Source organism: Enhydra lutris, unplaced genomic scaffold (genome assembly GCF_002288905.1).
Source record: "Enhydra lutris kenyoni isolate GAN:26980312 unplaced genomic scaffold, ASM228890v2 scaffoldscaffold31, whole genome shotgun sequence".
Classification (NCBI taxonomy): Eukaryota; Metazoa; Chordata; class Mammalia; order Carnivora; family Mustelidae; genus Enhydra; species Enhydra lutris.
The window spans coordinates 22,429,757-22,450,047 of NW_019154115.1; the positions used below are offsets into that span (position 1 = coordinate 22,429,757).

The 20,291-nt window shown below is 37.7% G+C and overlaps 1 protein-coding gene across 10 annotated transcripts in view; it reads left to right on the forward strand.

Moving 5' to 3' along the window:
- Positions 1-20,291, forward strand: part of LOC111153177 (heterogeneous nuclear ribonucleoprotein C (C1/C2)) — a 57,608-nt gene that overhangs the window by 9,685 nt on the left and 27,632 nt on the right. For 9 of the 10 annotated variants that reach the window (XM_022512017.1, XM_022512021.1, XM_022512013.1 and 6 more), the window contains one exon: positions 18,158-18,435. In XM_022512017.1, coding sequence (XP_022367725.1) covers positions 18,195-18,435 — 241 coding nt within the window. In that variant the 5' untranslated portion in view covers positions 18,158-18,194. Of the gene's footprint in view, positions 1-18,135; positions 18,436-20,291 lie in introns of those variants that run through there. The other variant, XM_022512014.1, reaches the window with a different exon arrangement.

The following is a 20,291-nucleotide window of genomic DNA, read 5'->3' on the forward strand; positions in this document are numbered from 1 at the left end:
TTTTTTTTTTTTTTTTTTTTTTTGGGAAGATTTTATTTATTGGTCAGAGAGAGAGAGTGCGCAAGCAGGCAGAGGCAGAGAGAGACTCGTGCTCCCTGCTGAGCAAGGAGCCCAATGAGGGGTTCCATCTCAGGACCCTGGGATCATGACCTCAGCCAAAGGCTGCGGCCCAACTGCTTCTAGAAAATTTTTTTTTTTTTTTTAAGATTTTATTTATTTATTTGACAGAGATCACAAGTAGGCAGAGAGCGAGAAGGAAGCAGGCTCCCTACTGAGCAGAGAGCCCGATTTGGGACTCGATCCCAGGACCCTGAGATCATGACCTGAGCTGAAGGCAGCGACTTAACCCACTGAGCCACCCAGGTGCCCTGGACTTCTATTTTTAGAGTATGCAACTAAATACTATCATTAAAATATTAAATAATTTAGTTCTTAATCACTTTAAATGAAAATGATGGAGAGTCCAAAGTAGTCAATTTAGATAGATGCAGCTTTGTGGTATAATTTTATAAATAAAATGTTTGGATGTGATCATATTTCAGGGAAGTAAACACATTTCAAAAGTGAGTTTTAGTTGAAGAAATAACTATTTGTAGTTTAAAAAAAAACACATCCCAGTTTGCTCCTTGAAGCATTTTTTATATAGTTTTTAGGTTTTTGTTCTGTTTCTGGCTTATTCTTCCACTCTGTTGGAGTACTCTTGTGTCCAGTCTTCCCATTTCTCTTTTTACTCAAACTCCCTGTGTTACTTCATTCGGTCAGATGATTTTCTATACCATCCAAGCTAATGATTCTCATGCTTGCATCACCAGACTTAACTTTGAATGACATGCCAGTCTGTCTAGTTACCTAGCTGACTGCACCCCTGAATATGAACTATATCAATTTAAAACTATATCAATTAAAAGATGGGGCTCCTGCTGTTCTCTCAAACCAGTGTTGCCAGTTGCAGTTAATGAAACTCCAGTTTTTATGTCATAGAGTCAGACTTCAGTTAGCCATCCTGTTTTTTTTTTTTTTCTTCTCCTAGACCTCACCTTCGGGCTTGATGGAGTATCCTGTCAGGGCTTCCTTTAAAATACAAGTATTGATCACACTGCCATGGCTTGGTCCAGTTTCAAGCTGCAGTTGTCTCTTGTGCATTATTGGGATAGGTTTAGGTTTCTTTTACCCCTTCCCACTGGTGTGTGGTAGCTAGATTGGTCCTGCTCAAATGTAATGTTGGAAAAACATACTGCTTAAAGGATTTGCCGCTTGAAACTCAGTAGCTCCCTATTTTCAGTGTTAAAATTCACTGTGATGGGGCACCTGGGTGGCTCAGTGGGTTAAAGCCTCTGCCTTCCGGCTCGGGTCATGATCCCCCAGGGTCCTGAGATGGAGCCCTGCATTGGGCTCTCTGCTCAGCGGGGAGCCTGCTTTCTCTTCTCTCTCTCTGCCTGCCTCTCTCCCTACTTGTGATCTGTCAAATACATAAATAAAATCTTTAAAAAAAATTCATTGTGATTTTAAAAAATATCCTACATGGTCTGTTGTGCTTCTCCTCCCTTACTAGTTGTATACATACAGTATATTCTCTATCACATTGCCTCCTTACTGAGTCTTGAATGCTAGATGGTCCTGTCTCAGAGCCTTCCTTGGAATTTTCTTCCCCAAGACATTCCTAAGTTTAGGTTTCTCATTTCATTTTTAGGTTCTTAACTCAAAGGTCATGGCCTCACTGATGTTTTCCAAACTCACTTAGACCTTCAAGCTTCCCCATCCCCACTGGGTACTGTGGTCTTTTCTCCGGCACACATAGAAGTTTATCATCTGTGTAAAGGTATAGGGAAATACTTTGAAAGATACAGGTAAAACAGTATTGTTAGGGTTGGAGGGAAACTTGCTGTGTGTGTGTTGAAAAACGCTTTAAGATAGGTTTGGCTGTGGTGGAAGGAATCAGGTTTTCATTTGAGAGCATAGGCTATTGTGCTTCTTATGATGGGGCTGTAGACAAAATTTGGAAGAACTTTATCTTTAAAAAAAAAATACTCTCTTGAGTATGCATGTATATATAGGCTTTCCAAAAAGTCATTCATACGTATAGCACATACATTCAAGTGGAAAAATTTTTTTACTTCATGTGAACATAACATAAAATTAGTAGAAATCTGAACATTTAAATAGCTTCATATATTACATTCTTGTACAGTATTTTACTTAACTAGAACTATTTTGGGCCCTTATGTTCTTCCCATTTTCCCCTTTCATACATAATTGAACAGTCTGACAAAATTTTGTAGATTCCCTTAATTATTTTATTTTTAGATCTGTGTATGCATATATTTGGTGCTGTTTTCATTTTATTGTGAAAAATTCCCAGAGGAGTATAATTTCCATGAAATTGTCCAGCTTTAATAGTCCTTTGGTAATCTTGTTCCATCTGTACCTGCATCTGTCCTCTCAGCTTTGTTATTGAAGCAAATCCTTTATATATTTCATCTGTAGATCTTTCAATATGTATTTTTGAAAGATAAGGACTTGGAAATAAAATCATTGTCAAAAATATTTAAGACCCTAAAATACTGCTGTGGGGGCTGAAAAAGGCATTCCCCAATTGTGTTTCATTTTTGTGGGAGTATTAACAAAGATGATTGACTTTTGCTTACATGTTTTTTGCTTGGTCCTTTCTGGATTTTGAGAAGTTCCTTTATTAGAAATTTAGTTTTTTTAATTTGAAAGACTCTTGGCATGTTTATTCTCATTGGTGATAAAATTGAGGTCAGGGTAGCAAAAGATGGGATTCCTCTCTGTATATTTTACTGTTAATACTCAGATTTAGGTATAATCCTATGTTCTAGCTGCTTAGATCTGAGTGATGGAGAATGTTGTAAATTTAAGTTGGATTTCCTTATTAAAATAATTTCCTTACACAAAATAATTTCCTCTACTGGTCCAAGATCTTTTATTTACAATTCAGAAAGGTAAAAATGTATGGAAAATTTTTTTCATTAGTTTGACAGTTTGGTGACAAGCCTGATGTCAGTTGATGTGAGATTATTTATAGTCTGTTACATTAAATGACTGTGATTATGCATATGATTGGAGAAATGCTAATATGTTTTATTTGACAGCTGTGTGCTTCCCCAGATCCCACTGGGGTGTAACACAACAAAAAAGGCATAGTATTATCTTGGTAAATTGTGTGAAAAATCCTGATTTTCCAAACACATGTATCCATGATACACTTTAAAAAGCATATTTTGTTGGAACTCAAAGATAATTAAATCTTCTGTCAGTAAGTATTGTTGACCTTTGCTATTCAGAATATGGTCTGTGCTCCAGCAGCAACAACAACATCATCGTTGTCGTCATCATCATCATCATCATCATCATCTGGAAGCTTCATAGAAATACAGAATTTCAGTGCTCTCTTCTAGAACTGTGCTGGGTACAGTAAAGATAAAGAGGTCTAGACTATTTGCATTCCTTTTTTATCGCTTGCTCGTGACTTAGAAATTTTGGTGGGCTTTGTGGCAAGAGTTTTTGGTGTTTGGGGGGGAAGTTGAGGATCATGGTGTGGCTCCATTTTGTGTAAATTTGAAATAATACAATGTAAAAAGTAACTATTTTTGCATAAGATTTGAACTAATGATCTCCCCAAATTACAAATAAGGGTAAGAATCAACTAATTTCAAACAGGCAGGATGGGTAAATGGTTATACCACTTAAGCTAGTAATTGAAATAAATACATCTGAAATAAATGTATTTTGAATTATCACAGCTCTTAGGGAAATGATATATCTCGTATAATATGACCACTCTATTTTTGGTAGTAAATGATAGCTGAAGAGAGTAATATTTTATTTTTATTTTATTTTATTTATTTATTTTTTTGAGAGTAATAGTTTAAAAACAAAATTTTGCAGGTCCGTGTAGATGAATTTCTGTATATCTTCCACCTAGATTGCCATAGTTTCATTTTCTTTCATTGTTACTTGCTAAACCATTTGAAGGAAATTCTGATTTTAAGACAGACCCCTAAAACTTAAAAGCATGAATCTCAAGTATAAGGATAGTGTTCTTACCAGGGGTTTATACAAATTAAACTAGATTCTCATTCACAAAAGAATTTTAGTTAATACTAGAAATAGTAAGTCCTTCTTATATCTTTTAACTTACTATTTTTTAAAGATTTTATTTTTAATTGACAGAGGTCACAAGTAGGCAGAGCAACAGGCAGAGAGACGGGGGGAAGCAGTCTCCCCAGCAAGCAGAGAGCCCAGTGTGGGGCTCAATCCCAGGACCCTGAGATCATGACCTGAGCCAAAGGCAGAGGCTTAACCCACTGAGCCATGCAGGCGCCCTTCTTTTTACTTACTATTTCTATCTAGTGCGTATGTTTTTGATGTTTTATATCCCAGTTGAGATTTATTGACCTTACTGTAGTAATTTTGAAATGTTGATCTTAGTTCTTTCCCTGTAAAAAGGGGAAAGAATTTTTTTAAGATTTTATTTGAGAGAGCATGAGCAAGCGAGAACACAAGTGGGAGGAGGGGCTGAGGGAGAGAGAGTGGCATACTCCCTGCTGAGTAGGGAGTGTCTCTCCTAGGGTCAAGATCTGAGCCTAAGGCAGACCCTTAAATGACTGAGCCACCCCAGGTGCCCCATAAATATTTCTAATGCTTATTTGATACTTGAAGATTTGGGGGACCTCTTGTTTTTAAATGGCTTAAAGTGTTCCCAAAGTAAATAGATGTTTGTCAAGGGGAGTTCTATATAGAGGCTGCTCTGGTTAAGAATATGATAGGCTTATTTTCAACAACATGGATGGAACTAGAGGGTATTACGCAGAGTGAAATCAGTCAGAGAAAGACAATTATCATATGATCTCCCTGATAGGAGAAATTTGAGACTGAGTGGGAGGTTTGGGGGTAGGGAAGGAAAAAATGGAATAAGATGGGATGGGGAGGGAGACAAACTGAAAGAGACTTAGTCTCACAAAACAAATGGAGGAGGGTATGGAGAGGGTGGTTGGGTTATGGACATTGGGGAGGATATGTGATAAGGTGAGTGCTGTGAAGTGTGTAAGCCTGATGATTCACAGACCTGTACCCCTGGGGCAAATAATAGCATGTTAATAAAAATAATATAAATTTAAAAATATGATAGGCTTCTAAAATGCTGGATTCTTTTTTAGATTTTCTTTTTCTTTGACAGATTGTGAGAGAGCACAAGCAGAGGGAGAGAGGGAGTCCAGTGCGATGCAGGGCTGGATCCCAGAACTCTGGGGTCATAGTCTGAGCCAAAGATAGGCACTTAACCACCCAGGCACCACTCCCCCTTTTTAATTTTTATGTAATCTTTGCGTGCAGTTGGGCTCTGCCCAACAATCCCCAAGATCAAGAGTCACGTGCTCTACCAACCGAGGCAGCCAGCGGCCCGCCCCTTAAGTCTGATAGAACACTCTGAAGCACACAAATAACATTTTTCTTTTAAAAAAAAATATTTATTTATTTGACAGATCACAGTAGGCAGAGAGGCAGGTGGAGAGAGGGGGAAGCAGGCTCCCTGCTGAGCAGAGAGCCCAATGCGGGGCTTGGTCACAGCACCCTGAGATCATGACCTGAGCTGAAGGCAAAGGCTTAACCCTCCGAACCACCCAAGCACCCCAACAAATAACATTTTTTAATAATGACAGTTGATTATGAAGGTTGAGACTAGAGAATTGTCTTGTATTTGTCAGAACTAACAATGAGAGACCCCAAATTTATGAAACAAAATATCCAGTGGAAAATTGGTCTTAGAGATGCCCATTTTCTTGATTTTACAGTTTTGAAATGGTCTGATAGAAGGGAAGCACTCAACCTTTCCAACTTCTGTTTAGGGAGTTATAGAAATCTTTGCTGATTCTAGGCCAAGCGGTGTATCACAATCATTAAATCTCAAGGTAGCATTAAGCTATCTTGGCAAAATAAAATTATGAAAGCAGTATGGTTCTTGAAGAAAAATTGAGAAAAAATACTTAAAAACATAAGAATACTACTGCATCCTGAGATAGCTTAGACATAATTTAGATAACAGTTGACAGTTAAACAACACAGGTTTGAACTGTATGAGTCCACTTAGGTGGGTTTTTAAAGATACAAATACAGTACAGTACTAGAAGTGTATTTTCCTTACGATTTTAACAATTTTTATTTTTGTTGTAAGAATGCAGTATATAATCTACAAAATATGTATTAACTTACTGGTAAAGTTTCTGGGGAGTCAAGTTACATGTGGGTTTATTTTTGCGGCACAGTGGGGAGGTTAATGCCCATAGCTCCTTATGTTGTTCAGGGGTCAGCTGTATACTATGTATGCTGCTTAACATCTTGAACATCTCTCAGTGTCAATACACTGTCATTTTAAAATAATTGTTGCTACTTGTATTCAGTTGGATTGATGCACTGAAGTTGATTTAGCCAGTCCCATATAAAAGTCCCAATTACCTGTGAAAGTATGGTACCAATTCATAGAAATAATATGTAAAAATTACTATTTCAACTTAAAATGTTTATCCTTGTTCGGTAAGTGAAGTATGATAATTGGTTTAATTTGTATTCCTGTTAACAGTGATGTTGAATTTTTTAAAAAATCTCTGGATCTTAGTATTATTTGCGAATAATCTGTATGCATCCTTGGCCCATTTTTTTTGTTGGTATTTACCAGTAATAGTAAATAATGTAGTAATAGCTGCAGCTGCAGCAGCAATACTTGATATGTGCCAGGCACCATGTCAGTGTTTTCTGTACTTCATTTATGCCTGTGAGACAAGTACTGTCAATGATACTCCTTTTACAGTTGGAGAGTCTGGTTTTTGAAGGGATTGGCTTCCCAGAGGGTAGTGTACACTGTTCAGAGGGGTTGAGCTTAAAATTGAAACAAGTCTGCTTGACCCCAAAGTCTCAGCTCTTAAATCATTAGGTTGTATTATTATTTTCATGCATTTTTGTATACATTATTAAGAACTTGAATTGTGAATATGTGTATTGCAGACATCAAGGGTTTTTTTTTGTCTTCATTTTTATGCCTTTTTTGTTTTTGTACTTTAGTGTGGTGATGTGTTGAGTTTTGTTTTTTTTTTTTTTTTTTAGATTTTTTTTTTTTTTTTTTTACTTGTTTGGCAGAGATCACAAGTAGGCAGAGAGGCAGGCAGGCGGTGGGGGGGGGAAGCAGGCTCCTTGCTGAGCAGAGAGCCCGATGTGGGGCTCGATCCCAGGACCCTGGGATCATGACCTGAGCCGAAGGCAGAGGCTTTAACCCACTGAGCCACCCAGGCGCCCTGAATTTTTATGTTCTATTTAGGAAGTCGCATTAGTCACTATTTTAAGCAAAGTTTGGTCATGGTGGGTATGGCTTGAATTTGTGGGAGTAGGTATTTTCCTTTGCGGTTTAAAATTATTTTTTTGAAAAAGGCTTTACCTAAATTTTGTTTTGCAGGTTTTTTAGTTAATAACTCAGGTCCTGCTCAAAACTAAACCAGAGTAGGGCTTTTCAGTATAGAGGAAATATGCAAAAGGACTTAACACTTGGGACTGACTTTGTTGGTTGTCACTGTTTTGAGACTAGTACATAACATGAAAAAAATTTTGAAGGAAAATTGCATTAAACTTTTTAAAATGATGAGGGCAAGTCTCAGTATGGTGAACAAATCAGTGAAGAATACATAATTGCAAGGTTGTTAATAAAATACTTAACAAACAAAATTTGAAACTTCAGGCTGGAACTAGATAGAGGATGAAATGGTATTTGAAATGTAAAGCTCTGTACTAAATGTAAAGAAAACTAACAAAGTTGTCCCAATATGGGAAGTTAGCATTATATTAATAAATGTTTAAGAGGGACGCCTGGGTGGCTCAGTTGGTTAAGCAGCTGCCTTCGGCTCAGGTCATGATCCCAGCGTCCTGGGATCGAGTCCCACATCAGGCTCCCCGCCAAGCAAGGAGCCTGCTTCTCCCTCTGTCTCTGCCTACCATTCTGTCTGCCTGTGCTTGCTCTCTCTCTCTGACAAATTAAAAAAAAAAAAAATCTTTAAAAAAAAAAATAAATGTTTAAGAATTAGGGGGTTTACTTAGTGAATTCTGCATGTGTTGACAGTGCAAAAGTTACCAGAAACCGTAGCATCTGAATAGCATCAGAGTGTGTTCCATTCTTGAAAGAGCAACCAAATTTGGACTGGTACTGTGTTCAAAGGGACATTGACAGATTAAATTGTATTTGTTACAAGGCACCAGTTTTATTTTCATGGAAGGTGGTGAGGATAGGGAGTAGTTTGAATAAGATAATTTTAGGTTACAGAAAAAAATTAATTTTAATGGTAATGAATGGGCATTGAAGGAGGGTACTAAAGGAAGAAACTCATTAAAAGGCAGTTAAGTTTTAGAATTGAATAACATGAATTCCTTCATTTTGGTGGCATTTCTCAAGAGGCTAAATTATCATTTTTTTAAAAAGATACTATTTATTTGACAGAGATAAACAGTGATAGAAGGAACACAAACAGTGGGAGAGGGAGAAGCAGGCTTCCTGCGGAGCGGGGATCCTGATGATGGAGCATACCAGGACCCTAGGATCATGACCTGTGCCAACAGTGAGCCCCAAGAGGCTAGATTATTAGTGAGCAAGGATGTTGTAAGGGGATTTTAACATCATTTGAAGAACTGCAGGGTGGTTGAACTATATGATTTGATTTTTCCCTCTTCAAGATTGTGGGAATTTTTTTTTTTTTTTAAAGATTTTATTTATTTATCTATTTGACATCACACAGAAGGGGGAAAAGCAGGCTCACTGAGCAGGGAGCCCAGTGTGGGGCTCGATCCCACAACCCTGGGATCATGACCTGAGCCAAAGGCAGATGCTTAATAGCCATCCAGGCACCCCTCTGCGAATATTTTCTTAAAGACCTTCACTTTAAAATTTTTGTCGGGGCGCCTGGGTGGCTCAGTGGGTTAAAGCCTTTGCCTTTGGCTCGGGTCTGGGATTGAGCCCCGCATCGGACTTTCTGCTCAGTGGGGAGCCTGCTTCCTCCTCTCTCTCTCTGCCTCTCTGCCTACTGTGATCCCTCTCTCTGTGTCAGATAAATAAAATCTTAAAAAAAAATTTTTTTTTTGTCATTATATTACCCATTTATACTTGGGTAGGAACAGTCTTCTATAAAAATGCTTATTAAGGGATCCTTGAAGGAAATACATATATAAAACAATATTTTTCTGGAGCACTATTTAATATTTTGGTGTTTTGGTTCATTTCTATCTTATACCTGTACACCTATATTTTTTATGAATTTTTAGCAGTATGGAGTCATTACCATATGTAGTTTTAGGGTGTATTATAAACATTCTTCACTTAGTTTTCTACAATATGTTTTAAGTGGTTATGTAGTGTTTTTTATTAAAAGGGATTCACAGAGCTTACAGATGCTCAAGAGTTTTCTGTTTCAATTCCAAACATAGGATAAGCTGAAATTTAACATTGCCAGTTGCTTAATTAATGCAAGTATGTAGGCCCAGCCGTTGTTTGGCACTTTTTAAGAATTTTCAAAGGAACCTAGAGAAATATGTACTGGTTTACGTCTCGTTTGTTTACTTAGTTATAGCAGTGGGAGTGCCATACCTTTTCACCCCATCGGACGATCATTCTTCAGTTAGCAAATCTGATAGAAAATACTACTTTCTGGGAATTCGCTAAAATGTGAGACCTGGTGTATATCTTTTTTCTCTTTGTTGTTAATAGGAGCTTTAAAAAACTTTGGAACAGGTAATACTACATATGTAAAATAAACCATCCATGTTCCAGCCTTCTTGTTCTGGTAGCTGCTGTGTAGATTGCTGTGTTTGCTCTCCATATGTGTGGTGTTTTGTTTTGCCCTTGAATAGTTTTAGGCATGATAGTTCACTTAAGAACTTGAAGATGCCTGCATCTCCTCTAAGAATAAATATAATCTATATAAACGAAATTACCAAGCCAGTGAAAATTAGTAACACTGATTCAATAGTCTCTTGTATACAGTCCATAATAAAATTCCCTGTCACCAAAAAAAATGTTTGCAATCAGTTCAGTCAAGTTTCAAAGGTTCACACATTGCTTTCTTAATCTAGAAAAGGTTTCTACTTTGTATGTATTTCCCTGTGTGCAGGTTCAGATATTGTACCGAGGATATTGCACAGGTGATGTGTTTTTCTTATTTTTGTCACATCAGGAGGCGTGTAATGTCAGATCAGTTTAAGTGGTGGCATTTATTTTCCGTTTCAAAAGTACATTTTTTTCCCTTTATGATCAGTATTTTGGGTAATATTTTGAGATCATATAAATCTTGTTTTCTGCCCTTTTTGGGCAGAAAAGCTTGATACTTTTTCCCCAGTGATTTTAGCATACATCGACAGTTACCTGAATTACTATTTTTCTTTTATTTTTTTAATTATTTTTTTTATTTTTAAAGATTTTATTATTTGACAGACCCAGCAAGAGCGGGAACACAAGCAGGGGGAGTGGGGGAGGGAGAAGCAGGCTTCCCACTGAACAGGGAGTCAAATGTGGGGCTCCATCCAAGGACCCTAGGATCACAACCTGAGCTGAAGACAGACACTGAACGACTGAGCCACCCAGGGGCCCTGTCTAAATTATTCCTTAAATTAAAATTTTTCATGTTTATGATCTATTTGTTTTGCATTTCCTGACCTTTTTTTTCCTGTTCATATTTGTTGGGGCTGTTGCATGTTTTCTGTTGTTCAGGTTTTGGCGACTGTGTGTAAAATTTTTTACTTAAGTTTTGATCCATCTATAATTTATTTTGGTTACTGAATTACATTTTTTGAGAGTTTCTTTGGTTTTTAATAGTCATGGGCTACCATTTATTGAATTACTTATTTTTCTCTGTAATTTGTAATATCTTGAATATTCTCTTAGTTTTAATTCTTAGGCATAACAGTTGGAATAGCTTATCCAAAAAATGACCAGCTTTGGGGGAACCTGGTTCAGTTGGCTAAGTGTCTGACTCTTGATCTCACCTCAGGTCTTGATCTTGGGATCATTAATTCAAGGCCTGTGTTGGGCTCCACGCTGGGTGTGGAACCTACCTAGAAGAATAAATGAGTAAAAATAAAAATGGCCCACTTAGGTTTTTGTGTCCTGAAAAGGTCCTTAAAAGTACCAACATAATGCTGTTTAATCAGTGTTAGTATTCTTGACCTTGAGGTTATACCTGTTTTGAAGAAACAAAAACAAAAAAAAAGTTTTGGGGGTGGAGCAGATTAAAGTACACTGTTTTTGCAGACACATGGATAGTTCATTGTTAGCCAGAGGGAAATAATTGATGGAATGCACTAAAGATAACATAGGTAGAGAACAAATGAGGGCCAGATAGAAATGGGCAAAATAGGAACTTAAGTTTGTTAAAGACAGATAACTTAGTTCAGATGATGATGCTTTAAGTAGAAGGGGAATTTTATAGTATCCAAAAGGTACTGAGAAACGTTGACAGATTGTGAAAGGCAGTATGAAATAGAAAAACTTGGACTCTAGATTAGTTATCTTTAAAAAAAAAAAAAATTGCCAACTCGTTGCTGCCATCTAGTGATATTTTGCTTTCTGTATTCACAGAAAGTTGGGAAGTAACAGCCATTTGGTAGTTGCATTTGATTCAAATTGAATGTATAGGCTAGTTAAGGGGTAGAAATAAAAATTCTGAGGTAGATTTCTGCATTTTCTTGTCTGAGGCAGGTTATTTCCTTTGTTTTCTGTTAGTATGATTTGACATTTCATAAGCCATTCAGATGTTGTGTTTGATGTTTTTCTTTCTGGGCTACTAGATAATGTGAGTAAGTATAACTGTGAGTAGCCTAGGTGAATAGGGTGAGCAGGTAGAGCATTGGCTGAAATTTCAGTAGAAACATCTTGGGTGTATTACCTAATTTCTCTGATGGGTTTTTTCTTTGTAGTAAATTTGCCTAAATATAATGAACACAGTCTGAATAGTGGCACTGTGTTGTCAAATATTTATCTTTTCAATCCATTTCCACTAAAGGTGGAGTTACACTGCCCTGCAAATAAAGGCAAGGAAGCTAAAGGCTTAATTCTAGTTATAAATTGATTTTGGCCCCATCAAAATCCATAGTTTTGGACTATTTGAGTTGTGTACCACTCGTAATTATCAAATAGTGCAATTTGCCTCTCCCACCTTACTGCACCTTTTCCCAGCAGAATTTGTGAGATTTAATGCTAACTTAAGAGAAACGGAGTACTTGTTACAAACAATTCCCAACTTTTTAGCTAGATTGAAAATCCAAGATAGGTTTGTCTCAAGAGGGCAAAGAATCAGGATAGCATGATCTTCAAAATGGACAGTTAAAAATAAAATTTTGAGAGGCTTGCTTGCATTCTGAGCAGATGTAGATTTTTTTATTTATTTGTTGGTTTTAGGATATAAATAGAATGGCAGAAATGGAAATAGAAACATTTCTATTAAAAAAAAAAACCTGTCAGAATGAACAAGCAGAGGGAGAAGTAGGCTTCCTGCTGAGCAAGGAGCCCACTTGTGGGATTTAATTCCAGATGACCCGATCTGAAGGCACTTAACCACCTCAGCCACCCAGGCACCCCGAAAATCTCTTGGTTTTATTGCTTTAACATAAAGTCTTTGATTAGATGCATAGATCCTTTGGTCTAATAAGGCAATAAAGGTAACTGAGTATTCTTAGTTTTGATTTGTTAACCAGGTAAGACATGCCTTACCGATCCTTTGATGGTAAAAATGACGGGATGAGGGGCGCATGGGTGGCTTAGTTAAGCGTCCAGCTATTTAGTTCAGTTCACATCTTGATGTCAGGGTCATGAGTTCATGCCCCATGTTTTTAAAAAAGGTGGGATGAAAATATATGTATACATAAATATAAAATACATAGTATAACACCTGTGTCCGTATGTACCCAGGGACTACAGTTGAGTGCTACCACTCAAATAACCTTAAGGAAAATGTTGATATCATTCCATTTTATTTTATTGTGTTCAAATTATGCTTTTCTGGAAACCAGATCCACTTGATCATTGGTAGTGAATTAAATGGGAAGCACAGTTTCCATGGAACATAATATTTCAGAAATCTACCCTCTTTTTTTTTTTTTTTAAGATTTATAGTGGGTTTTTTGTTTTTGTTTTATTGTTGAGAGAGAGAGAGAATGAGTTGGGGAGGGCCAGTGGGAGAGGGAGACACAGAATTTCTAGTAGACTGAACACCCAGTATGGAGCCAGACATGGGGCTGGATTCCACAATCCTGAGAACATGACCTCAGCTGAAATCAAAGAGTCGGAAGCCTAACTGACTGAGCTACCCCATGTGCCCCAGAAGTTTACTCTCTTGATATTACTCTTTGAAACCAATTTTAGGAAAGAATTTTTTTTTATTCTGTGTACTTTTCTTTACTTGGATGTTAAAAAGAATGAATTTGACAATTTTTTTCCCCCTTAGGGCATCTGGCTGGCTCAGTTGGTAGAAAAGGCAACTTGATCTCTGGGCTGAGTTGAGGTCCCACATTGGGTATAGAGATTACGTACACACATAACTACGTAAACCTTTAGAAAAGGGTTTTTCTATTAACACCTGAAACTAATATAACACTATATATTAACTGGAATTAACAAAAACTTTAAAAAACATTTTTTCTGAGAAAACTTTAAAAAGGATGTGACTGGACTAATTTCATCTGTGAGGAAATTTGGAGTATTTAGAGTGCCAGAAACTTCCGGTTGTGGAATTTATAAACTGATTGATAAGGATTAACCAAATTTTATTTTTATTTATTTATTTTTTAAAGATTTTATTTATTTGTTTGACAGAGAGAGAGAGAGAGAGATCACAAGTAGGCAGAGAGGCAGGCAGAGAGCCCGATGCGGGGCTCGATCCCAGGACCCTGAGATCATGACCCGAGCCGAAGGCAGAGGCTTAACCCACTGAGCCACCCAGGCGCCCCAGGATTAACCAAATTTTAAACTGCAAACATTTTTTTTAAGAATTTGTCTATTTTAGGGGCGCCTGGGTGGCTCAGTGGGTTAAGCCTCTGCCTTCGGCTCAGGTCATGGTCTCAGGGTCCTGGGATCGAGCCCCACATCGGGCTCTCTGCTCAGCGGAGAGCCTGCTTCCCTGCCTCTCTGCCTACTTGTGATCTCTGTCTGTCAAATAACTAAATTAAAAAAAAAAAAAAAAAAAAAAAAAGAATTTGTCTATTTTAGAGACAGCTTGCTTATGCATGCACAGGGAGAGGGGGAAGAGAGAGAATCCCAAGCACACTCCCCCTAAGCGTCGAGTCAGGGGAGTTGATCCCACAAGATCCACAAGGTCATGACCAGAGCTGACACCAAGAGTTAGACACTCAACCAGCTGAGCCACCCAGGCACCCATTGACTTAAAACATTTGATCATAATTCCCACATTATTGAAAGTGATTTGCAGGTATTTTTTTTTTATATATAGTAATCTTTACTCATAACCTGGAGCTCAGACTCAAGACCTGAGATCAAGAGTCCTATGTTCTTCTTACTGAGGCAGCTGGGGTGCCCCTGAAGTGATTTGTGAATAAAGACTGCCGTTGTTGGTAATAAGAATACCAAATTGTTAAAAATTAAAAATGAGTTTAGAATGTAATGTGCTGCAGGGCTATCTATGTAAGGTAAAAAGCAAAAAATAAAGTGTATGGAATTGTACTAAGAGTATGAACTTGTGGAAAATCCAGACTGGGAAACTTCAGGTTAAATACCCTCTATTCTTCAAGCAATAAATTTGAATTTAAGGGGGTGCCTAGGTGGCTCAGTTGGTTAAGTGTCTGCCTTTGGCTCAGGTGATGATCTCCCGGTTCTTGGATGGAGCCCCACATCTGACTCCCTGCTCAGCAGGGAGTCTCCCTTTGCCCTTCGCACCCACTCGCGCTCTCACACAAATAATAAAAATTTTTAAAGTGGTGACTACAAAGAATAGTAGTTACTTTGGGGGGTTGGTAGGGTTTAAAGAATGGAATGCTGCACATGGGGCTCTGAGTTAGTCTTGAGATTGTGGAGACTAAGCCACTCTGGCATCTTGAGACATTTTTGTTACAGTACCTTGTACTCATGCATTCTTGGAGCAGGGAAAAAACCCTTCCTGTTTCAACTGCTTTTCTTAAAATTGGCTCCCTTGACTTTCCACTAAATGGGTATTTGGGGATTCTTCCATTTCTAGGTCTTTCTGGTTCTCCTGCAGTGGTAGATAACCATGCACATGTGGGCTATTGGCTTCCCTTTACCAGCTTGCATTATGGCATTTTGATTGGGGTACCTGGGCACCCAAGTTTATCTAGTTGCTTTTATATGGGGATTCAGAAAGGTTCAAAAACTATGATGATGTTTTGTTCTGGGAAATCTAGGGGTTCCCCCCTGCCTTAGTTTCTTTGCATTTAGGATACTGACCATTTTATATCCACCCCCCCCAACAGATTTCAGAGGTAGGGTGAAATGTGACCTGAGTTCATTTGGTATTTGTAAAATTTTGGTAAATACGGTCCCTCTTCAGTAGTTTTTGAAGTGGTATCATTAGAGTGTAAACTGAGGAATCCTGCTCTTCATGTTTTTCCTTTGAAGTAGCTTTGGTACCTAGTACTTACCAGATATTCAGTAAATGTCCAGTGAAAAAAATGTATTAATTTGTAGTAATTTATTCTTTAGAAGATGTGTTCCTTGGAACAGGATTAATGGACCTTTGTGGGTTCACTTGTCTTTACTGTCTTTACTGTTGCTCATACCTTGGTTAAATCCTTAGTATGTGCATTAAATCCTTTAGCCAAGCTTTTGAGGCTGAGGTCATTATTACTGTTAACAGAAATTAACAGGATTCTTGTAGCAAATTTAGTAACCACATAAAATTGGAGAAAATGGATAAAATTTTATACTTTTTTTTTTTTTTTTAAAGATTTTATTTATTTAACAGAGATCACAGGTAGGCAGAGAGGCAGGCAGAGAGAGACGGGAGGAAGCAGGCTCCCCACGGAGCAGAGAGCCCAATGTGGGGCTCGATCCCCGGACCCTAGGATCTTGACCCGAGCCGAAGGCAGAGGCTTTAACCCACTGAGCCACCCAGGCGCCCTAAAATTATATACTTAAATTCAGAGATGGCAATCATCGTTAGCACCTTTTTACTTGTGTATCTGGATGTTTCTTTATCAGCCTTTCCAGATGGAGTTCCATGGGTTTTAATCCTTAATATCCTAAGGCATTCTTTATATGTAATAAATTGTCTACTTCTAGATTGGTTCTAGCTATGTACCGTCTTTGTAAAAAGTGAAAAAATAACCATTTAAATCGACTTCTGTGGTTCCAAGGAGTGTATTTGAAGGGGACATTATTGTCCGTTTGTTTTACACTCTTGTTCAGTATGCTGATGGCATGTAGAAAGAACCATTCTCTTCCCCAACAGGTAATTGCTAATTAAATCTAGGAAGATTTTTCGTTTTAGTTACTATTATTTACTATAATATGTAGAATATGTTTATTTTTTGTGAAAATAATTGTAGAAAACTGGCTTGAGTTTTCTCCCCTCTTATATTAATAGCAAACCTTAATAACCGGCAGTAATATTTGAAACCAATTAGTCCTTTCAGTAGGTTTCTGTTTTTGGTGTTCTGAGGAGGCTTTCTGGGACTCAGAGTTGAAAGAGTGTTGGTAACTGTGCCATTGTTTGGTAAATTCTTACTGCTTAGTCTAAGAAAAATTAACTTGTTTATAAAGCTATAGTTCAGAAACCAAAATCAAGTAAAGACTTTCTTAATTTTAGAAAGGCTAGGAGGGAAAAGCGGTTGTTACAGCTTTAGAAATCAGTACTACTTGTGAAATGAATAGTATTTTAAGGATCAGAATATTAGTGATCTATATAAATGATGTTACACTACCTGTTTTGTTACACACATATATGCATATATAGAAGATATTTTTACGTAATTCATGAACTAGTTTGTCATTCTTCTGGGGATTGGAAAAATAACATACTAAATACTCATCTGATGTGAGTTTCAAAGGGATGAATGGAAAATAAATTAATCTTAAGAATGGTACTCTGAATCTAATGTGGGACCATCTTAAACTGTTTTAAGCTTGGTAGTTGGAGTGGGAAGGGGCAGCAGATACATACCCTAAAAGAATGTCAAAATGTTTCTACTTGAAAAAACCTAAGGTGATAGAACATGATCTCCTTGTAATTACAATGTGACTGAACCTTCATATACATTTTTTTTAAAAAAGATAATTTTTGTTTTGAGGAAAGTGGTACTCTTCTTAGTTCTCCTGGTCCTCTCTCAATTCATGCAGTGTTCTATGTGCTAGTTTTATCATCATCACCATCTAGTATTACAAATATCCCAGCTGTGTTTTCTAGATCATCACATAAAAAGTAGATTGAGTCATTGTATTCTATAAAATGATGTATTGTTACTTAAGATATCTCTGGCATATTTTGAATCGTTTGATGTACCTGGAAATAAATATTTCCAGAGTGAATTATTTGGGTCTATATATTGCCTTAGTATAATAAAGTTAATTATATTTGAAGGGGAGAGGGTCTATTGCCCACATTTATCTAGCTAAAAAATGGTTTGGGCAGAGTTTTGTATATCTTTGGAATAGGTGAGACTCATTTTAATAATAGCAATGTGTAAGAAGGTGGAGTTCTTGATATATGGCAGGAAATGGTTAGGTTAGTATGAAAAGGAGGTTAAAATATGAGAAGTTGATAATAGAGAGTTCAAGGTATTCTAATTTACTTGAGGACTTAAGAACAGAGAGGGCTCACTTGAAATGAATAATGCCCTTAATTGTGTTGCTAGTTGTCTTTGAAGAGCACCCCCCCTCCCCGCAACCCACGGTCCCTTGAAATGATAATCTGGCACTGCTGGAATAGACTAGGGAAGATGGGACTGAATTTGTATAAGGGTGCATATATTCAGGAGCTGTCCTCTCTAAAATAGTAATATACTTTCCTCTGTGAGAGCCGATTAAGTTGACTGATGTGATACTCTAGTCACAGTGTTCAAAATAAAGAGTAGAAAGTTTTATCAAGGAGTATTTTGGTTCTAATCTCTTTTTTTAACCTGAACGCGTTTTTTTTTTTTTTTTCCCATCCAGTTTTTCAGCTTTGTGAGGAACCTTAACATCAAAGAAAATGGCCAGCAATGTTACCAACAAGACAGATCCTCGCTCCATGAACTCCCGTGTATTCATTGGGAATCTCAATACTCTTGTGGTCAAGAAATCTGATGTGGAGGCGATCTTCTCAAAATACGGCAAAATTGTGGGTTGCTCTGTTCATAAGGGCTTTGCCTTTGTTCAGTATGTTAATGAGAGAAATGCCCGTGCTGCTGTGGCAGGAGAGGATGGCAGAATGATTGCTGGCCAGGTTTTAGGTAAGATCTGGGTTGTATTTCTTCGTTGACTGTTTAATTCAGATATGAGTTTTTCTGTTCATGCTTCTGTTTTTCTCACTTTCCATTAAGCTAAGTTGAAAAATTATTAAGTTCATAGTTGTAATTGGCTAAATAAGGATTTTACTCTTTTCTGTGTAGCAGAGACTGGATAAACCAGTTGGTGGTCTTGAGTAAGGTCAGGAAAATAGGAATGACATTACATAAGGTACAGTGGCTCTCCTAAATAGCTGTCCTGCTCACAGTAGAATGGTCAAAGGCAATATAGCTTAGTCACTCATGGGCTGTGGAGTCAGATTGCTTGGCACAACTGTGTTTTGGGCAGTCTACATAACTTGGCTGAGCCTTCTCATCTGTTAAAATGGAGGTATAGTATATCATTCTATTACCTGTTCTCCACCCCCACCGCCAAAGATTTTATTTATTTGGCAGAGAGATGCAGGGAGAGTGGGAGAGGGAGAAGCAGGCTTCGTGTGGAACAGGAAGCCCAATGCTGGGCTCCATCCCAGGACCCTAGGATCATGACCAGAGCCCAAGGCAGACACTTAAACCACTGAGCCACCCAGGCACCTCCAGTCTGTTATCTGTTCTTACCTGAGATAATAGTACTTTGGTGTTACCAAGAATTTGGATTAATTAGGATGTTTCATGAGAAGCTTCTGGTGTAAGTCTAGCATGTCATGCTCAATAAAAGATGCTTAATGTTACATATGTTTTAGCATTAGCAGTACAAACTGGTTTTGTTTTTGGTCTTAGTTACACCAGTAGGGGGTCTCCTGATCTACCATGTTCAGATATTTGAGAATGAGGTCTGAGCTTAGAGTACATAAGATGTTCTGATGATTGTAGAATTTAATCTCCATGAATAATTTTGACTGCTTATCCATTGCTAAGATTTGCTGTCAGAATCATAGTTAATTTTATATAGCTTATTTTTTTTTAAAGATTTTATTTATTTATTCGACAGAGATCACAAGTAGGCAGAGGAAGCAGGCAGAGAAGGGGGAGCAGGCTCCCTGCTGAGCAGAGGGCCCGATGTGGGGCTCGATCTCAGGACTCTGGGATCATGACCTGAGCCGAAGGCAGAGGCTTTAACCCACTGAGCCACCCAGGCGCCCCTATATAGCTTATATTTTTCTGTGTGTGAATATTAGGGAAGCTGAAGGGTTTGTAAGACAAAAGTCCATTTCTTTTTGTCCTTTATGAATAAAAGGGAACAAGCACACAGACATCTTGAGTGCCACAGAATGGCTAGTTCCATTGTTGATAATGTATTGTTTAGTGGTTAAAATTATCTACTTTAGATTTATAAAGCTTACAGCAATTCATAATTACGTGAGACTTTTTAGGGGCGCATGAATGGCTCAGTCATTAAGTGTCTACCTTGCCTGTGGCTCAGATGATCAAGCCCTGCTTGTGTTCCCTCTCTCACTGTGTCTGTTTCTCTGTCAAATAAATAAAAAGATTTCAGTTTTCTGAAGATTCCTGTGGTGGCTTATTTAAATTTTCATATTGTTTTCAACATTATCAAGAGTTTGTATTCAGGTGGTTTTTTTTTTTTTTTTTTTATTTTTTTTTTAAGATTTTATTTATTTATTTGACAGAAATCACAAGTAGGCAGAGAGGCAGGCAGAGAGAGAGGAGGAAGCAGGCTCCCTGCCGACCAGAGAGCCCGATGCGGGGCTCGATCCTAGGACCCTGCGATCATGACCTGAGCCGGAGGCAGAGGCTTTAACCCACTGAGCCACCAGGCGCCCCATTGTTGTTTTTCCTTTTTCTTTTTTTTAAATGCATAGTGTTCAAGTTGAAATCCACCTTAAATGTTTTATTTTCTACCT